Source organism: Haliotis cracherodii, unplaced genomic scaffold (genome assembly GCF_022045235.1).
Source record: "Haliotis cracherodii isolate W230 unplaced genomic scaffold, xgHalCrac1.p SCAF_34, whole genome shotgun sequence".
NCBI classification, from domain to species: Eukaryota; Metazoa; Mollusca; class Gastropoda; order Lepetellida; family Haliotidae; genus Haliotis; species Haliotis cracherodii.
In genome coordinates, this window is record NW_027266291.1 from 1541352 (window position 1) to 1563198 (window position 21847).

The following is a 21847-nucleotide window of genomic DNA, read 5'->3' on the forward strand; positions in this document are numbered from 1 at the left end:
GGTGTCTCTTAACGTAAGGGTGCAGACAATTAGGTGAAAGATCACATCAGCTTTGCAAGGTTCAAGGACATTCAATTCATAGTGTTGCTTATTACAGATTGGATTTTCAACTCATCTCCACTAAAACACTGTAATCTTTAAATTGGGAACCTTTCAAAAGTAATAAAGTTTGCACTACCCCAGTCTGTAGTGCAATAAAGTTTATCCATGAACTAATATAAAGTCCAAGGAAAATATATACTTTATTACATACACATGGCAGCAGAGTTTAAATTCAAACTTTTAGTAATACTATATAGCTGGAATCATTCAAAAAATGTTTCAGCTTCAAAGAACTAGTAGTTTCAGAGGAGATGTCAAAAATGCAGTTACACTAGAAAGACATGTATGATCAAGTCAAAGGGGGTTGTTGGTTCAAATCCAAAGAATGTAAAACAGGTATTATATGTCATTTAAAAAAACACATACTTTCTGCATATGATGTTTCAGAATGATATTTGCAGAGACAGCTGAGTTACGGGTCATGGTGGCTATTTGATTAGATTTAAACTAGAAAGGTCTGTGCATTACATGCCCCAAAACAGCAGATTCATCTCCACCTATTTCCTAAAAGTCTCAAAACTGTCCCATCAGAGACACCTTTCATGAACCATTTCAGCTTGACCTCATCAGCTTTCAGTTGAGCTCACATACCCAATACCCCTTGAATCTGAAAGTCCCATGTCCCTTTATCTCAGACATGAACTGCCTAGATATCATACGTATAAAGTTCCATCAAATTTGGATTGGAAATGCTCAACATGACATGTACAGAAGATTTTGTTCTTACGTATATACACAGATTTTTCATGAAATAATATGAAAGTTCATACAATTTGAACAATGTTTGATAATTGACCTTGACCTCATATGGAGGTCACCCAAAAGTTGATTGCTACTAAGCCATGTCAAATTTCAATAATAAATACTCAAGTTATCTTCTTCACAACATACTTTGATGCTAGTTCATACCGAGTGACATAGACCTCCAAGATCATTTCAATCATATGTCAGAAATACTCCACAGGGCTACGTAGGAGGTAAATATCACCAGGGATTTAACTAGCACCAGGTCCCATAAATTTGAAACATGGAGGCATAAACAAGTCTAAATAAGTACAATATCACATCTCTGATGATCGTTTCATGTGTCATGAATTACAAATAACACAGGAATTAGTGCATTGGTGCATGTTGTAAATCACACCCTGATCACGTATAAAGTCTCTCATAAGTGCATGGTTGAGAAAACCAATTGCAGCAGTGGTGGTAGAGCTTTAATTGAAGCAAATACATGAAGCAGCTACCCTTACAAGTGTCTGATTAATTACCAGGAGTATGTTACTGCCCACTACTTGCAATGTTATCACTACCAACTGACCTGGAGACTCTCCGTCAATCTCACTGTTGACCATATCAGTCACAAAGTCACTAAGTGAGGAATAGGATGAGCTGGTACTCTCTGCCCCTTCGCTGTCACTGCCACTCTCATCTGTAACAAATATCCATAATTCATAGACATGGCTACACATTTCACAAACAATTTGATGTCCTACTCATGAGAAACATTTGCATATCAAAGGCATATTTGAATAAATTTCAAACTTAGCAAGGTATAAATGATGCATTGTCCTTGTGGTACCATCAAGACAACAGCCTCCATCATATAATTGCTCCTGGGAAAAATCCCACAAAAATGTGTGTTATACAATGTTTTATCTCATTGATTTTGTCAAACTAAACATATCTATTTAGAATCATAAAACTGTGTTACATCTGCCATTTCCTTATCAAGATTTCAAGCACTTTATACATCTTTTGGTTCTGTATTTTCAGAAGAAGTAAAATAATAATGCTACCATTTTGAATTTGTTCACTGTTCACAAACTTCTATTCCTTCTTGACCTAGTTGTCATGTGGACATTATTCATCATAGATTACGATTAACATTAAGCATTTTCAAAAGGAAAGGATGTTCTCTAAGTGCCACGGACCTAAAGAACTACCAGAGCCTCAAATCAGATTCCAGTACCTTGCCCCGTAGCTAACATAAAGCAAAATCTGAAGGCATTTCCACTGAAGCCATACCACTTTAAGGCATCTTTTTTCTTTCTTTTTTTTTATTGTTAGCGTGGTGGCTGTAGTAACCGGACACTTATGACAGACAACGGTTATATAAATAGCCCATATATACTACACACATAATTTGAACGGTGTTCTTAGGCTTTACTGCCTCAGTAAATACTCTTGAGTGCATTCCTTCCCATGTGATCCCTAATGCCCAGTAATAGGTGGTGTTCGGGAGCAGGGAATATGAGCGGAATTTTTGTCATCACATTCTGGCAAGAATTCCACAAATTCAGAGTCTGACACAGTTCCGTCAGGAAATGCACAAAGGTGTCAAGGTTCTTTCATCTTATCAAGCTGAACCATATTTGGATTGGTCATTGCTGAAATCTTCCTCTTAAAAGTTAGATCTTGCATAGATGTTAGTGTCCCTAGACATGGCAACCACAAACTAATTGGCCTGTTGGGATGATCTGTGACTTGTATGATCATATCCTGTGTCTTCCTGTACAATGGAAAATGTTAGATGATCTGGCTTCTATGTACACAAGATCTTGCACCGGACTTGTCAGAGTGTACCAGGAACATCAGATGTGATAGCAGTTGTATTTGAAGATATATTCTGCTTGAGTTGCCTCATCTGATCTGCTCACAGTCGTCTTCGTAGCCATATGTAGATATGAAGCCTGATGAGATGTATGTGTGCACACCTGATAATAGGTGCCATGATGCGAGTAAATACCCATGGTGCTATTGATCTGCAGAAAGGGAGTACGAGAGATTTGTAACAGTGTTCGTTTACAGCAAATCTCAGGTTATTTCAGGATGCAGGATGAATAGGTTCATACAAGGCATCCAAGTCTAAAACTGGCAAACCAATCTTCCATCCTGACAGTGACTCGTAATTTCTTTGCTGAATCCAACTGGAATTTTGGTGTATTAGCCAGAAACTCCTTCTTGAGCACAGTTGGAGACCATTCGCATCTCTGACATGCTTTTCTTTGGTACAAGGAACACTGGAGATTAACCTTTGGTGTGTTACGTGCTGTCCAATCGTCTAGCCTGGTGATTAATGTCTGTATGGCCAAGTTTCAGATGACAACTTGGTCCTCATCAGAGGAAAACACTTTTCTGTAGGCCAGGACACAAGCTCTGGACACAGATGGAAGTCTAGCTTGTATCAAACTTTTACAAGGTCAAGAATCCAGTCGTAATATGCTTCCAATTCTTGGTATATGCCATAAGACATCCTCCCACTGGTCCCTGAGTTGGTGTTATGTTGAAGTCCGGTGCTTGAGAATCAAATCCATAAGCAAGGCTAGATTGATAGGGTTTGCATGAAGATGTGTCATTCAGTGAGTCAGGCACAGCAAACTAACCTTTCCTCAAGGCCCGGTTGTGTAGTCAGCTTTTTGTTTCTGCAGAGACTGACTGGAGCTGTCCCCTCGATCGTCACTCTTGGTTCCAGAAGACCTGTCTCACCAACTTGGGGTGTCAAATGATTCCTTCCCTGAAGGTCTCTAGTCGGTTCCCTTGGTCCTTTGTGTGCACAAGCAGAAAGGTTGTTCATCGAATGCTGAAATCTCTCAATCGTGTCTCTTCTGTCTGTTCACTCAAATTGCCGACCGTAACAACATCCTACTGCAGGAAAACTTCACTAGTCTATAGTGGTCCTCATCAATTGAACTGATGTCAGGGAATGGATGACAATGGATTGACGGGTCTGTTTCTTCTGTGGTAATGGCAACCTCTCAACGTCTTTTTATTTATAAAGGCTCTCATCCGCATGCTTGATGAAACATTTCGTGAAGCTCAGCCAGAAAGGGTATGACATTTGAGGTGGATGATGAAGCTGATGGTCCATAAAACCCAGATATTCTAGGACGTAGACTCCTTTTCTACCTTGGATTGTAGATCTGGTGATACAGCTGTCCAATCAAGTCTGTGAGGGAAAGGCCCAGTTTGAAGCTGTCTAATGGCAGAGGCTCCTGTCAATACGTCCATCCATGTCAATGTCTGTCATTGTCCCCAGAAGCAACTGCTGTCCAAGGCCCTGAGGAGACCGCCAGTCTTCATGACAACTATGATCCAATGGAGCCCCCTGGTAACTGCAAACAGCAGTATCTGAGCATGTCTAGATAAATCACTGTGGAGGTTGGATGAAGGGAGCAGTTTTAATAAAGTTATACAATTCTAAATACATGTGTTCAATTCAAACAAACGTTAATGAGACGCTAGCCATGTGTCATGGTTTCCAGGGGCAACTGTCTAATGGACAGTTTTCCCATGGGTAATTGCCCTTGAATCACCATTCGCACATGCTCACCTGTAGGAATTTCATCACTGTGAATCTCATTGGCTGAGGAGATGGCAGCACCCAATGAAGAATTCTCATCATATACTCTGAAGTCTATGGGCTGTAGCTGATGTGCGTACCACTTTGGTTTGTCCCCAATCAGTGACGGGTCATATACTGCTGTCTGTACACGTAGATAAACCACATTCTGTGGACTCAAAGACCACTCAGCAAAATATTCGACAGCCTGAAACAAATAACATAAACACATGAGCTATGTTAAAATGACTGTAGTGTTACCCCCGGCCACCTGTATGCCCATTGTCCATTGCTTATTACTCATCTATGATAGCTTAAGTACTGCTTGGCTTCCATACTATCAGCGCTAACTACTGTAAAGTGATTGCTTCCATTGTCTATGGCTAATCACCTATCAGCGCCAATCATCTGTTGGCTTCCCTTGCTAGTTTTCTACCCCTTGTCATTTTCCACCTTTTGTTATCTTATTAATTTTGCTGTCCTCACATATACATATTAATGCTTTCATGCCTTAAGGCATTCATTCACCTGATGAAGGAGTAAGAATATACTCCGAAACATTGTGTTCCTCATAATAAAGAAGTTGACATCCATAATTCTCTTCCTGATAAAAAGACTGACAACTGCTTTTAAAAAGTTCCATCAAATATTTCAAATCAAGATATACTTTCTCGTTCCCAGTGTCTCCAAATTGTGAGTATTGTACCTGTGTGCGAGCAAGCCTGGCTGTGAAGTGAGTCTTGATGGGCCTTGACTTGAGGAAGCTGTACAGCTGGAAGGCCACCACAGGACGTGGATAGAGGCGCAGAGTACGAGTGTGTTCACAGAAGTTACCCATGATGTTGGCAGAGTTGAAGAATCGGATCTTTGAGGTACAAAGAGTCAAAAGGTATCATGGATCTTTAACAAACAATTGAGGGTTGTTGTATGTTGTTTAGAGTTACTTGTTCTACTATGACATTTAGCATCAAATTCTCTCTATGATGAATAAAGTATTAAGACATAGCATGAATAAAGCTTCTCACAGGAAAATACAACCTATACTTGTCACGCCACATATGATGTATTTCTCTGATCTGTATATGAAATGTATATTATAATGTTATGTCCTATAGGCATGTGGTCTCTGGTGCAATAAATCAATTATTTGCTACCAGTACTTAATCATTAACAGTCAACAAGGAATAAAATCAATAAATACTTTGAACATAATTTTTGTTATATTTCAATGCAAATTAAAGATTGGAAGGAGAGCAGCCATCACAGGTTTCCTTTTTCGGCAAGATTGTTTAGCAATAATCTTGGCAGCTACAAGTGCTGGCTTTATCTTGGATCCTCTCAGTTTGTGTCATCGTTATGCTGGACTTATCACACACCTTAGTACTGATAAGCCTAGTATTCTTGAAGTGTGATCCATGTATTTCTATCTAGTATTCAAAGTGACTTGCCCTTGGCAGATACATTTGGAAAAAAATCATGGTTTTGTTCAAAACTGTTTGTTATAATTTTCTAAAGTTGAGATGTAGTTTAACATTGCATGCAACTGAATCATGAAAACTGAGCAATAACTAAGCCTCTTCCTCCTTATTGGCACTGTTATCAGTGAAGTACAAGTCACATCTCCAAAGCCAAACAAATTCATATGGGAAACAAATTCATGTGCACTGAAACTTGCTGCAGGTTAGGAGCTGAGCATGTCTAGACACATCCCTGGTGACATGGTGGGAACATGCCCTATCACAAGTCCTGTTCCACACACCACAATAAAACATAGCTGGGGGTAATATTTAAAGTTATGATTCATTATTAATAAAAAAAACAACTGTTATTACAAATGCACAATTTAAAAGGGAGGGGAAACAATTTGTTAAGTTTTGTTTTTATAAACAATTCTTTAATATTTATTCATTTAAAAGAAAAAAAAAACTATGCTGTTCAGATTATTGGTGCAACAGATATAAAATGTAGGCAAAGTTGAAAATGTAGGCAAAGTTGAAAATGTTGACAATATATTGCCAAATTCCAGTTGTGTATAATGTTTAAACATTATGATGAAAAGGGAAAATACAAAATGTAATTACCCTGCAGATGAATGTAAACCGACAATCATAAGAAAGTATACCGATCAGCTATTTAAACTCATTGTGTCAATAATGTGTATGTCCGCCGTGTACATACATGAAGGCATGCACACTACGTCAGACAGAGATTGTTAGGCATCTTATGACGTAATCAGGAGTTGCCCTCCATTGCTCGCTCAGTGCCTATACCATCTGATTTCTGTTCATCGGAGGATTGGGACACCATCAGATGTTCTGGTCAAGATGATTCCAAAGATATTTTATGGGTGCCTTGTCTTGTGACAGGGCTGGCCATGGCATAACACAAACTTTTTCATTGACAGAAACTGTTGTACAACACGAGCTGTGTGAGGTCTTGCATTGTCCTGTATAAACAAGGTCATTGGATTTCACTGCGGGACAGTAACACGACGGGACGTAGGGTCTGAGTAACACTTGGCATTAACATTTCCATTAATGACCATTTCTGTCCTCTTTCAGCAACATATCCCCTGCCAAATCAACACATTGCCACAACCAAATGGTACAGTCTTCTGAATACAACAAAGAGCCGTTCTTTTTCCCACACATCGATAGATCAATGTCACCCCATGACACACATGGTCGGTTAAGATATTGCCAAAATTGAACTTGGCGTGCCCTGTGAAAACGCTAAATCCAATGTTGCTTTGTCAACGTCATTCCTCTGAACAGTTGATAGTGTGCGACATGGTCTAATGACTGATGACACCTGCAAGCCCAGTCAGTGCAGATTATGTTACAGTGAGGAATCTGTTACATAGGTGCAACGTACAGAGATAGGGGTCCTCAATGGCGGTTGTGATGCAGGGTCTTCTCCTTCATGACCTGTCTGCAGTTCTGCAGTCGTCCTGTAACTAGGCATCAACGTGGTGATTGTCATTTTTGTAAAGTGCATGATTCTCGCAATGTATGCGCACTGGTAACTTGCCCCAGACTGCACCATACTAATTACTCTCTCGCATTGTTTAGCAGTTAGTCTTGCCATGCTCTCGGGTATTTTCATGGTTGATTGATAACGTTTACCACGCCACCGTTTTTATACACTTTTGTGCATGTGCAGTGAAAGTTTTCTTCACAGTGTCATTATAGACGTGCAGCATCTCCAAAATGCAGCTACTTGCTTCGATTTTTCATTTGTTATGTTCTGTCAAACAATACTATCACCTATCTGACCTCACATGAACATAAACTATTTATATATTTTTTTAAAATGAATTGTTATACTTTCATACAATCGTCAGTTTATAATAAATTATTAATATTATTGATTGATCAGGCCTTTCCTGTCATGAGTGGCTAAAGTAATGAACTTCTCACTCTCAATTTGAATAATGGGCATGACTTCCTCATTGACTGATACAATTCATATCGGACACATAAATCTCCAAGATTTCGACTTACTGTTTATAGTGTGACAGTTTAGATATAACCGAAAACAAAATATTTACAAACCTTCAGATCTTCTTTATGAACAACTTGTGCTAAAATTAAGTTTTGCCAGCTGTGACACAATAGTGATTAGTGATTAGTGATTTGTTGTAATTTCTGCCGCCTGCATATATATGCAGCCTTTATGTTCATCTAGCTGGTCTCTGTACACCTACCATGGCTACTCTGGTAGCAACATCTACTGAGTCCACATCATTGCCATAGATGAGCGGGTTGAATCCAGTCTGTGAAGAGAAACTTTCACGTCGTTGCCATGCCTCTGGATTTTGAGCAAGAGCATCAAGGTTTTTGATTGGCTGAGGAGTCATGCTCATGCTCGCAAGTGCCTGCAACCGATCCCCAAGTTAGTGTGTTAGTCATGCAGATGCAGCCAATAGCAGACCTCTTCACAAGTAGTTCATATTAAGGTTTTCATTTCAAAATATCACAACTAAATGGTGAAGTAGCCAAATTAGAGCCCGCGTAGCCACCTAGCAGGGCTCTGAAAATGTCAGAACCCCTCACACCTAAAACGCTGTTTCATGCACTCTGAGATTAAATTTTGGCTTCCACTTGCCTCATTTCATGGCGATTAATGAGCAATTAAAGAAGTTGTTGTACACAACATTACAAAATGGCGGCCAGTTGTCATTCTATGGAGATGAAAAATTACAAACATTAAATATTCACGGAGAAAGGGTGAAATTTTGACAGGCCTGACGGGCAATCAACTTTACTTTTCAGCAAGCCCTTTGTAATTTTAACTGGCCACAGGCCAATGGGCCAGCAGTTAAACTGACCCTTGCAATATGAAGAGGTGTGCATTTTGACAAAGGGCCTTGCTGTTAGTAAACAAAATATATCACATGTTAATGATACACACATTGTGAAAATTTAGTTTACATAGGCTACCCTCAACCAAGCAGTATTGATAGAAGAAGTCAAATGCACAACACACAGCATCAGTTTTCGCATGATTAATGTATTATCATATTTCAATGATTGGACAAAGTTAAATAAATATGAAGTTGAAAACATCATACTAGTCTGACAAGCCCAAGTTGTTTGACTATCATAACGGTATATATTCTCAGGCAAAGACTACTTGTATTGACAATATAATAGAGAACCAGCAGGCTAGGAGGCTCACCTGAATGCTTCCAGAATATAATAAAGGTCATAAAAAATATAAAACAAGACTATATGTAATCATATCAGTAAATAAAAATAACAGAAATGTTGTTGCTTCAAAACAGCATGCATAATTAAAAAAAATACAGATTTATGACTTGATGAAAATTACCATAGTTAACTCAGGACCATATATTTAATTTGGTTATGTCAGAGGTGAGTCCTACTTTTACAGATTCCACTGTATATACAATTCTGACCCTGTTATATGGCTATGAACCAGGCTTCCTTCATTCCATGATATATACTCTCTAAATATAGTAGGCTACATGGTGAAAATAAGAGATAACAGAAATACAAAGAGGTATAGAGAAATAGTAATGGATGGATAAGAAAAAGGAAAGGCTAGGTGTAACATGACAATCAACAGAACATGTAGGTGGTGTAATTTAAGGGTGTATTGTAATATTTGTTTGTTTGTTGTTTAATGCCGCACTAAGCAATATTCCAGCTATATGACAATGGTCTTTAATAACAGAATCTGGACAAGACAATCCAGTGATTGACATGAGCATCAATCGACGATATCAATGAAGTCATACACAAATAGATATCACATGAATATAATCGATGAAACAAATGTACAGAAAATATCTGCATAAATACTGGTAAGTCCAACTAATGTAGTGCGTCATACACAATGACACATTTGATGTATCAAAACCCTACAAATGTCAACACCTTGTAAATGAAATTTATTCACTGAGTGAGTTGGGTTTAACGCCGCTTTTAACAGTATTCCAGTTATATTAATCGGGGCGAGCCGGGATTCGAACCCATGATCATAGGTTTCTGGCGTGCCCAAGTGATGCAACTCTGCACAGCCAATAGCGGCGCCTTAGATGACTGGGCCACCCGTGCCCCCAATAATAAACGTTCTGAAAAAGTAACACGGCAAAACACGAGAATGAGTGACAAAAGAGCCCACTAAACTCGGAAATTCGACATTTTCAAAAAAAAGTTTGGTAGTTTGTTTTGGGTTTGTTGTTTTTTTTTTTTGGGGGGGGGGGGTTCAACCGACATTGAACCTGTAAACTGGTCTAATATTTCAATTATTTCAATTGTTTTCTTATAATATGAAAAAATTATGATGTCATCATGTGGAGAAACATACATGCCAAAGTTGAGCTTCCTCAGTTTGGTGACAAATATATGACCAACCATGATGAGATAAGGGACCTTTTGGGTGAAAAATCATATTTTGAGTTTTCATTTTATCTTAAAACTACAGTATCCTCAGACATGTCAGAACCAAGAAATACAATTCACATTTCACAAGCTTCAATTCATATTTATTATGTGGCATCAAACATTTGGACTCATTTGCCGAGTTATAACTGTTCATGTTGCAGTTTTTCGATATGTCTAGTGAACTGAGCGTAGACAAGTGTGCTGCAAGGTTTTGAAATAATGATTTTATTACATTACGAATTAAGGAGAGAGAAAAAGATATTTTTGCATTGTCCGCACACATGGCGATCTACAATGAAAAAAGTCTTTACAACGTCACAGCACAATTGTATCCTAGCACCCATAAAATCCCTTTTCTAATGATGGGTCACATATATTTCAAAACAGCTGCCATGGCAGCCATATTGTAAAACCTCTTGAACCAATTCAGGTGTCAACATTGGTGGGAACACGCATGTGAAGTCTCAGCTTCATTGGTCAATTTTCTTTCTGTGGAGACTTTGTTTACAGTGCGAGAAAATGCATTTTGAGACTTAAGGAACATGATCAAGGTAAAAATTTAACGAATCGCAAAAAAACGGAACATATATGTTGAGCCTCACAATAAACTACACATGGATCAAATTTCATTACATTTTTAACATTTATGATCAAGCAGGTCATAACATAAGCTCACTTGACTTTCAGTCAGGTCAGCTAATAATGAAGATTTGTAAATCTGAAATATAATTAACAACAAATAACTTTGACCCTGACAACATATAAAATATACCTAAATTCCTAGCACTTTGAGCAATGAAAGAGCATACCATTCAAGATGGGTCTAAGGACATACATAAAAATTAATAAAAGATCTTTATAATGGGAGAAAACTGATGGGCCAAACACAAGATACAATGTCTGTGATGAGAATTAACAATATCAACATCAACATTATCTGGTTTGATTCATGCCTTCCTTTTGCTGCTATGCTTTAAATGAGGGCCTACTTCCTACAGCAAATACAGGCCACCAGTCAATACCCATGTGAGATCTTTTAAGTCTCACCTGCTTGAGATGCGTCTTAAGGCTACCGCCTTCAGTATCCGGCATTGGAGGAAGCACCTCTGCATTTGTGGGCATGGTAATCTGGAACATTGTTGATATGACAAACTAATTCCTTCGTAGAATTACAATGCTTGCATTTGAAAAAAACAAAACATAAAGCAACTGCTTTCAAACAACATTGCTTCTGAAAGGAGTTTGGGAAGAGAGATTTATTTCAATTTTATACATCCTTTCATTTCTAGCTCCAATAATATACATATTTTCTTGTGTATAAATACACACTTTGCCCCCGAAATATGCCTTTGTGTAGGCGGGGTGCACATTATACATGCAAACAATGAGTTCATTTTTTACCTAAAGTATGTTACACTGGAAATAAGCAAATCAACAAACAAGGACTGAGGTATGGACAGTTCATCCTGTTATAAGACTATCTGGTTTTAAAACAGTTCCATGTATTTCTAGCTCTTTGTTTTTTCTTCTAATTTATCTATTTTATTGTTTTTATTTAAGATTTCATTCAATGTTGTTGTCATTAATTTTGGCAAAATCATGTGTGAACTGATCAGCAATTTAAATCAACTAAACATTATTTATTATGATCACCCTGTAGGTGATGGAAGATTTTGTGTGCTACTTTCTTGATTTTCTGAATGCAAAGAAGTCTTTACCTTTGACTCTGATCGCTTCTATGAGGGAGCAGATGTATGTGACACATAAACCTCAATAGCCTTTTTCGATTCCATAATTACCTTGGCAGCCTTCTTCCAGGCTTATAAAATACAGTGGAGAGAGGGGCACAAAGCGAACATCTGGAGTAAAGTGACGGGTCAGGTGGTGAGATGAAATGGGGTTTAACGTGCATGTGTGCGTTTTCTTAACATGAATACCCCACACAGACACAGTTTACTGACTCTGAACCGACCAGTCCTTGTTAAAAGCCCCTTAAAGCCATGCAGGATAACAACAAGTATCATCTTTTAATGTCTTTTGGTATGATGCGGCCAGGGATCAAACACCTGAACTTCCACTCTACGGGTGGATGCTCTACCACTAGACAACGGAGGCTGTGAGTTAAGTGTACAGAGCTCAGCTCTACGCTTCCAGCAGGTAGGGTGCAGGTTGCCAGAAGTAATATTTTCCACACTCTATGCAGGTGGATGAAGTTGACGGAGGAGTCACCATCCAACCCACAAACATCACCAGAGATACTAATGTGACAAGCCAAAACATGATACTTAGTATCTCTGTCTGTCATAGAATATACACAATAGGCTGCATTCTATACATTTGTGCGTAGTGGATGTACATTTCTGCTTCACATTTAATCCTATTTATATGACAAAATGGGCATATCTGATGAAATGCAATGATTTTATACTTAACTGACGCAACACAGTGCTTTAGCTTCCCTACTTTATACAAACAGACAGTACTGGAACAAAGAGACAGTTGAAACAGACTACAGCCCGTGCCTCGGCATCCACAAGTTATTCCTCTTGGCACCTACTCCCTCATATTCTTCACTGTATAACAGCAGACAGTAACGTAGACAGTGGCGCCAAACGGTAAGGCAGAAGAGGACGCAGTCTAGTTGGGCCTATAGGTGTAGCTCATGTTTTACCTTACCTGATGCTACACAGTGCTATATTTGACTGACATGGAGCAGGCATGCTAAAGAAGCACAACAAAACCATCCGGAAAGAAACCCAGCAGGCGACAGCAAGGTAGCAGTTCCCAGTGCGACAGACAAGTGGACCAAAGCTACGAGTACCCTCAATGTCTTCCACAGAAAGGTTGTGAAGATAATGACTGGAAAAGACAGATGTAGAGGACCAGAAGCACCCCTCCATGATGCACTGGACGGAGATGGATGGAAGGCCAGCGAAGAAGACAGGGCACGGATGTCATGTGGATTTGAGACCGCTGGAGGAGGTAAGTCAGCATGACAATGAGCTCTCAGGACAGCAGAATGAAGCCAAAGGGAGACTGTATTCGAGATATCTGGTCATATCCAAGGCATTAAGCTCGCTAACCCTGGCTGCTGTCGCAAGGGCCAGGAGAAAGCAAGTCTTCAAGGTGAGATCTTCAAATTATGCAGTGGCAAACGGTTCATACGTGGCCAGGGGTAACACATGCAAAACAAGATTGAGATCCTAAGCTGCAGGGCATAAATTCTTAGTCTGGTCCTCCAGTCGAAAACCTCAGATCATGGTAAAAAGGGCAGAAACCAATGACAGCCAGGAACCACTAGTGAACCACAATCATGGAACCAGCCAGGTGACAGGACCGTCGAAGAGGACTGGGGAGCGGTGGCATGCTGAAGGAAAAGCAGAAGGCCTGGAACAAACGCTACTTGTCATCATTTCAGGAATGAGTAGAGGAGCGATGAGCTCTCCGCAGCACCAACTGAAAGCCTTTTAGTGATCAGGGATTTCTGAAGACATGTCAGACATGCAGACATTGTAACCGTCAGGGTCTGGACGCGGCTGTCTGGTGTGAGGATTGAGCAGCAGATTTGCCCCTTGGGAGACACAACACAGAAACTAAATCGTGGCCGAACAGTAAAGGGTGACCAAAAGCAGATCCAGAGGACAGGTCTGTCTGCTTTATCATTTTGTGAACGACCTGGGGGAGAAGAACATGGGGCGGAAAAGCGTATGAACTTAGGTTGACCCAGGACAGAGCAAGGCCGACTACCCCCAAGCAGCTGGATCCGGGACTGGATACACATACACCGACAACTGGTGGTTGCTCACCATGGCGAAGAGATCGACGTTTTGAATTCCCAGGCAGGAGCATCCATCCCCTGGGGGACGGATGATCAGGTCAGGACAAGGAGTTGGCTAAGATGCTGTGATAACCTGGAATACGGCAAGCTTGGATCAGGAGCAGGAGACTGTTGGTCAGATGAAACAGGCGAAAAAGGCTGCTCCAGAAGAGAAGCAGACTGTTGATGTGGTACACCACCGTGGAGTTGTCCGACATGATCAGGGGACAGCGGATGCGGATGAGCTGACGCCTACGACGAAAAGCCCGAATGACTGCTTCCAACTCAAGATTGTTGATATGCCACTCGCGTTCCACCGGTGTCCAAAGGCTGGAAGCGGCTTCCTGGAGTAGGTGGGTCCCCCTTCATTGATACACATGGTGCCCCGCCATCTGGGGCGTTGTTCCCACTGTACTCGAGAGACATCAAGACCGTGGAGTTCACTGACCGAGCTGCTGTGGGTGGAGCTAGTAGGAAGATGGACTCCTGAGTCAGGTGTTGAAAGGAGGCCCTGTAGTGGTTCATAGGAACATTGTCTAAGGTGTCTTAGTACGATGTTCATGTTCATTGCTGGAGGACGGAACTTCAACTTCTGGTCCTCCAACCTGAAACTTCTTATGACAGACGTATTCCAGTATTGTGGACAGCTGCCTGTCTTGGGCAACAGCATAGACAGTGTTGATGGCAGATAGTAGTCTGTGGATAGTAGTCAAGTTGTCTGCTATGAAATGCGCCATTGTGGGTGTCACATCTCTCTGCCTACATATGGTCTCAAAAGAAGCCCATTTGTTGTCATATAGTCCCTTGGTGGAAGGTCTATGGGCCTGGTCTATGGGCCTGGTCTACGGCCAGGGCGTCTCTCAAGTAACCCAGGCGATAAACGCCTTCTGCAAACGATCTAGGTATGATGTTTGAACTGCTCTGGTGAGGATGGAGGGCGTTGGCTGTGAGGGTCCTGCAGTAGACTCTGGAAGCTGGTTGGCCGGCGACATGTAAGAGGTCTTGGAAACAGGTTCTTGCTGGCCAGTGCGGCACCAAATGAATCAGGAACAAGTTGTTGGTCGAATTGATTTTTTGGATCACCTTGGGCAGGAGTGCTGGCAGGGGAACGTGTAGGCACTGAAACCCTCCCAGTCTGTGGCTAGAACTTCGACGTCCCAAGCCTGAGGGTTTAGTATTAGCGAAACGGACATCAGCAGCTGTTTGTTGTATCTTGTGGCAACCAACTTGTTTGCTGCCGCAACTGTTGGCATAGTGTTGGAAGCACTCTGCATGCAGTTTCCACCCTGTGGGGAATGGCAGTCTGGTCATGATAGCTCATCAGCTAAGACGTTCCTGCACCCGGGAATGTGTCTCGCTCTGGCCTCTAACGAAATCCCATCTATTAGGTGGTAAAAACACCTAAAAAATCTGGTTCAAGAGGGAGGTCGTGTGGGTCGATCCCTGCTTGCTGATGACTGCTGGATTGTCCATGACGATCATCAACTTGGCATTGGTCCATTGGTGAGCCCAATGTTGTACTGCCAGGATGACAACTTCTAGTTCAGAGTGTTTGTTCTGGTTCTGGAGACCATTACTAAGCCCTGCCACTGTCTGATCTAAGAAGTGGGCTCCTTGGAGTGAAGCTTCTGCAAGAGGTGATGGGACGACTTGAACTCTGTCAAGGAGATGCCTTCAGTAGAGGTATAGATGTAGATGGTCTGGCAACATAACTAGGCTCTGTAATTGCTGGCTCCTTAGCTAAGGTGCCAGAAACAGTGTTGCAGTCTGATGTTGAGCCGTCTCCTGCCTCTGAGGTCTTGTGCGGCTGTGAGTAGGACTAGTAGAATTTGCCACTGGTGGACTGATTGGGGGTCTGCCAGAGTTAGCTGGACAAACGTGACTATCCTGTCCCATCAGTCTCGTGGGAGGCACAGAAGGTCACCTACAAACGTAGGTATTAACTTCTCAGCGTTGATTAGCATCATTTAATCCCAATGCTGAAGCAGTAGTTGCCTCTCTAGGTGATTCATGAGGCATCCTCATATGATCCAATAAATAAATCTACAATGTGAGGGGCCTTCACCTTAGAGAACTGAACATTTTGCAAATGTGACCACCGCTTGGAATGTTTTTGCCAATCAAGAACTTGCATATTCTAGGTGACCCGAGTGGTAGTTAATGCAGGCACTGTCACATCAATTGACCCATCCATACTTTCAAGACCAAATCGAACAGCAGTGGTCTGAAATTTCTTACTTTGTCCATTAACCCTTTCGCCCTGACTGCCCGATTTATCGGGCAGCATAAACCGTGTCCCAGTACCTGGCTACTGTCCAAGCCCCACACACGGCTGCCCGATAAATCGGGCGGCACGACCGTGTTTACAAAATCGCTCTTTCTACTTCCTTTCTCGTGTGTAATCTCGTTCTAAATATGGAAACGAGATCTACACGTGATTGACACGTCATTCAATGGAATTTCCCAGTCTTTTTGGCGCGAAAATCGCGGATGTCACCTGTTTTCGCGACAGGTATTTTTCTCGTTTGAATCGTAAATCTAGCGTTATGGCGGCCAACTACGATTCGGATAGCGATCAGATGACTAACAACGACTCTATCGGGAATAATAATGTGTTTGATTTGAATAATTTACGTGAAGGGGAGAGGGAATTTCGTGAAGATTTTGGTGAAGATTTTGACGAGGTGTCCCCCCCACCCCCCGCCAACTTTCAAGAATGGGAGTGGCAGAGGGACCACAACGGTGGAGACATGAGGGATTTTGAAGAGGCGACCGGACTCAAGAATATATATTGACACGGTAAGTGAAATATCGTGCTATTGATTTTTTCCAACTGTTTTACAATGATTCTGTGTTTGAACAGATTATCAGTGCGACGAATAAGAATGCAGCCTACAGGTGAACGAGCGATCACAACAACAACAAAGGTGAGTGGCATGACGTATCTGTTTCTTTCTTTTTAAATTTATGTTTCTGATCGCAATCCGAATTGTAGTTTGCCGGTTTGTCGTATGTCCTTATATTTCGCTCAATTTGAATAAAAATTATTTACATATTCATGTTTGTTTTTTTGTTTTTTACATCTTAATTTAAATTTTAGTAACTGTAATGGTTATTTATTTATTAATTGATGTAATAAAGTACTGATTTAATTTATTATGCAATTGTAAATAACAGTGTATTGTAAATATGTTATCACAACTTGTATATTTGCAGAACTTGAATTTACGATCTTTCCGTCCTTTTACAATCTTTCCCTCCTTTCAGATCAATCTGTGATATCTTCTCTGTGATGTCATTCTTATAGTAGCTGTGGTTCAATGTTCAGGTAATGTGATAAATTACTATTTAAAAACATAAAAACTTAATTTTTGTTTCAAATCCTGAAAAAGAACAAAATAAATCAAATATTTGTGTTTTTACCTGTGTTAACGAGTTTACCTAAGAGGCTGTAAGTGTGTCATAAGTAATATGTGACATCAGTATAGAAAACAGTACCAAGAGTTGTAAACTGGTTTATTTGTTTACAGATGTGCATGAAGAGAATTTACCTGTAACACCTGGGATTACCTGTGCCGTCCAAGATGACAAGACCACTGTGTTATGTTTACCTTGTATCTGTGATTTATTTTTGTGATTTTTAATACAATTTGAGCCAAAATTCATTGTCTGTTTTCATTTTTTCAGTGTTTTCAAGTTTTATTTCACTTGTAAACACCTGTAATTAGAAAATAACAAAGGTTAGAGACAACAACAACAAAGAATATTAAAGTATACTTAATCCTCTTTACAATGGTATATGATAAATGTATATTAAAAGCAAGTTTCTGGTAGAAAAAGTGCATCAAAAATGATAGTGTGATTTTCCAATAATACTGCCAGGGAGGCCAGTGTGCAGGCCTTGTAAGTGTCAGGGACTGCAGGGTTTCAAGGGACATAACTCTGGGGCAGCCAGTGATGAAAGAGTTAAGGACATTGACAGAGACATTTTGCATTCTACCTTGTAACCCCATTTGTAAACTTGCATTTTCTAACAATGCATTTACAATTCTGTTATGGCCATTTTTAATAACAGCAGGTACAGTCTGAAGTCAAAGGAGAGTAGACATATCAGATTTTGTCAACGACCTTTCGAACTTGACCTTCATGATTTGTACTCGTCACAAATTGCTGTGCAGGTTGAGTATTGTCACTGTTACCATTAGCTACTGCTGCTTCTCTTTGAATGAGGTAACTGATTTATGCAAAGCAGGATTGTTATCAGTACCACACCTAGTGTTGAGTCTACAGGTTTTGCCAAAGTGACTGAAAACAAAACAACGGAAACAAAGGTTTAACTGCTTGACAGTTTCCCATCTCTTTGGAACTGTCATTAATTTGAATTTCATACATGTCACAATGTCATGTTTGTCCATGTGACTCATGGATTCTCTCATTTTCTTCAGCAGCTGAACATACAAAGACCCTTTACTTAACTGTTCTAACCTAACAGATTCCCTTAGATTTACAACCACTACATCCAACATATCAGCAAAGCATTCAAAGTCCTTTGCATCGCACTGGCTTGAAAGATGATATTTCTTCCAATTGGAGAGCAATATGACATCTCATTCCACAAAAAGTGTGGTCTTGCATCACCACTAACATACTGGCGCAACTGAAGCAGCTTCTATTCTGGTGTGGCAGGTGCTTGGTCTATACAAGCAATAAATGCAGCCTTCCAGGCTTCATGTGACTTGGCATCTCCAGTCAAGACAGGTATAGATTCACGCTTCAACTGCTTCCACATGTCTTTACCATTATCACAACTATGTGAAAGTGTAGGTGCCCTACGACTGTAACAACTATCTGAATGCTGCATCACTATGTGAACTGATTCATGATGAGGTTCTACTTGACTACCTGTCTGACTACCAACTGATTTTGTACGAAAAGAAGCATTGTTTATAAGAACAGTTTTCACATCTAACTTCTTTTCATAATTGAACAATTGTGATAGACAATATTTGGAAGTAGCATCTGACCTATTTCTGACATAGTCCTGTGCATCGTCTTGAGCTTAAGTAACTACCTCTTCTAATAATTCACCTTCCTTTGTGACCTTGACCATATTGTGTTTATCACCAACAGCTTCAAACATTTCTGACAGGTTCACAGTTACTTCCAAAGCCTTAAGCTGGCAATTGCTTAATTTGTATATAGCTTCCCGAACTTAAATTTGTGGTGGAATATCTTCTTGATCAACTAACTTCTCAAAAAGCATGTTTTATTCTGTGAAAGCTGATTTAACTATCATTTTTTGCCACTTAAGAGAGTTTATTGTAGCTTTATAAACACCATCAGGCCAACGCAGAGGTATGTCTGCAAATGTATCAAGTGTAAGCTCAGTTCTGTCCATTTCCCCCTTTAGGGGAGATGTTACACTCATGTGGTACATGTTTGTAATCTAACACATGTGATCAAATTTTCGCATCAAAATTCAACATAATGTCAAACTCTACATGAACACAGGTAAACACCCGGTGTATAACTACCATAGCAACAGTTATTCCCACATGTGCTTTATCATCCAACCTATTTCCAATTGACTATATCAGTGTTGGCTGAAGAGCGTGTTTTTTGCGTTTTGGATGCACAAATATGAGCTTTAACACATCTGCATAACATGTGTGGGTCTCGTGGATGCAGTGATTGTACCATTATTAATATATTTCGGAATTTCACATCAAATGGCCACTGTTATTGTAAATCAAAGCTGTACGTCTTTCGGTAAAGGTATTTATTGCCAAACAATACAGCGAAGCATGTTGATTAACACTTCCGTTTGCTAAACCAAACCAGTTTCATTATTCTCTCCCTTCTTATGACAAATACCCAAACTGGCTTCTTGACCTATATCTATTTTCGGTCTTGCATGTATTCATGTCTGCTATGGTCCGTAGGTTTGCTTCAGCCAATCAGATGCCGCATATTATGCTGCTAGGATACATTCATAATTCTTTCAGCTTGATGATTAGTCGAAAACTTCACGACCTCGTGTCAAACGAAAAATAGTATAAGGGTATACTTCAGAACAGTATAAGGGTATACTTCTGGTAACAGTGATCCGCAAGATGAAGTGACTGTGCAGGGTGGTACGCCATATTATCGCGGTAGTTAATTTATAACGGATCGTAATGGCGCACGCTTACAGACTTATCAAATATGGCATACGCAAAATGTTTGTTGTTCTTTGTTCAACTTTTATGACACATAAATTAGGATTGACAGCTACTGATTTTCTTTACCGAGTTCGGTAAACAAACTAGTCATTAGCGAATCTTACGGCAGTAAGGCTGTGTTGATTATATGGTTTACATCACTTCCTGTTTTGTATTTTGCATAATCAGTATGTATACGACAGAAGTTGGGTCAAGGGACTTCGTCTGAACAAATGGGTTCTTTTCTAATCAATTTCGAATTGAGGTAGGGGTAATTCCACTTCAAAAACATCCCAGAAACGATCATAAAAAAATTAACGTTTGTATACGTGCAAGTAACCATGACATAGCGCAACGAGTCCTGTATTCGATCATGCGATGAAATATATCGTGCTTAGATTTGCATTTAATGAGGGATAAGTTAAAAATAAGTTGAAAAGTATCCATCCAGTAGTTTTCAAGTTACAGGTCGTACAAATGTTTAAGTAAACAACTTCTAAGTTAAAAAAGAAAGAAAAATACTTGGGTTTTATTTTTTTTAAAATACAAATACAAAAGAATCAATGCAGTAGCTTTAAAGTTAAAGGTCGCACACACAAAAATGGCCTCAGAAGGACGGACAGAATTCCTTGGTATAATTATATACCCACACCCTTAAAGGTTGGGGGTATGAAAATAATTCTTTATGCTGAATATATCAAACACCAAGCTGCCCTTCCAAATGTTAATGTCATCACAACGCAAGCATCTATACCTCCTCAACAAAATATAATCCAATCAGTCTGCAATTTAACTAAGTCATCTGATCATAAGGAGGAGGAAATTGCCTAACGTACAGCACATGGAGTTGAAGTTAATGTGCAGTGAAGGAGGTACTGAACCGTTTACCTTGTTGGAGTCCAGGTCTATGAGCCAGACATCATCAGGCACCTTGAAGTCCTTCTTGTAGAGGAAAAAGCTGGCAGGAACACCAATCAGGTAGGGGGTTGGGGCCAGCAGCAACTACAACAATCCACAGACATCAGTACACTGCTAAATAGCACGGATATTTTTGTGTGCGTGCCTGTGTGAGTGCAGGGACTTTTCTAAGACTTGCAACTTAGTGTCTACGGCAGGTAGATTGGGAGAAAGAAAAACATTTTGTCCTAGATTGGGAATTTTGTAACGTACAAGTAGTTTTCTTTTACATAAGCCATGCCTTCCAGCAATGCAAGCCTTCAAGCTCTTTTCTCCTTATTGGTCCCGTTTCACAAACTTAAGTCAGCAGCAAAATTCAAAACTAAGAAAGAGTCATCATGAGATGACATATCCCCTGTTCTGGTGCAATTCAGAAATGGAGTTTGGTTACTCATACCCCACTTTTGGTTCATTGCCATTGGATACCTTTAGTGAAGAAAAAAATAATACTGTTCAGTATCAAAAGGCACCAGTTCACCCATTCATTTATGTTCCTCATACTTGGGAATAATACCTACAA

The 21847-nt window shown here is 40.1% G+C and overlaps 1 protein-coding gene and 1 long non-coding RNA gene across 7 annotated transcripts in view; one reads left to right on the plus strand and one right to left on the minus strand.

Moving 5' to 3' along the window:
• LOC139477709 (MAP kinase-activating death domain protein-like) overlaps positions 1-21847 on the minus strand; it is a 218740-nt gene that overhangs the window by 148847 nt on the left and 48046 nt on the right. For 5 of the 6 annotated variants that reach the window (XM_071260100.1, XM_071260099.1, XM_071260098.1 and 2 more), the window contains exons 6-11: positions 21259-21372; positions 11401-11481; positions 8148-8318; positions 5148-5306; positions 4433-4649; positions 1421-1531 (exon numbers count right to left, since the gene is read on the minus strand). In XM_071260100.1, coding sequence (XP_071116201.1) covers positions 1421-1531; positions 4433-4649; positions 5148-5306; positions 8148-8318; positions 11401-11481; positions 21259-21372 — 853 coding nt within the window. The remainder of the gene's footprint in view (positions 1-1420; positions 1532-4432; positions 4650-5147; positions 5307-8147; positions 8319-11400; positions 11482-21258; positions 21373-21847) is intronic. The other variant, XM_071260101.1, reaches the window with a different exon arrangement.
• Positions 17068-17819, plus strand: LOC139477660 (uncharacterized). Its single transcript, XR_011654153.1, has 3 exons — positions 17068-17097; positions 17438-17498; positions 17701-17819. It is a non-coding gene; the product is annotated as an uncharacterized lncRNA (long non-coding RNA).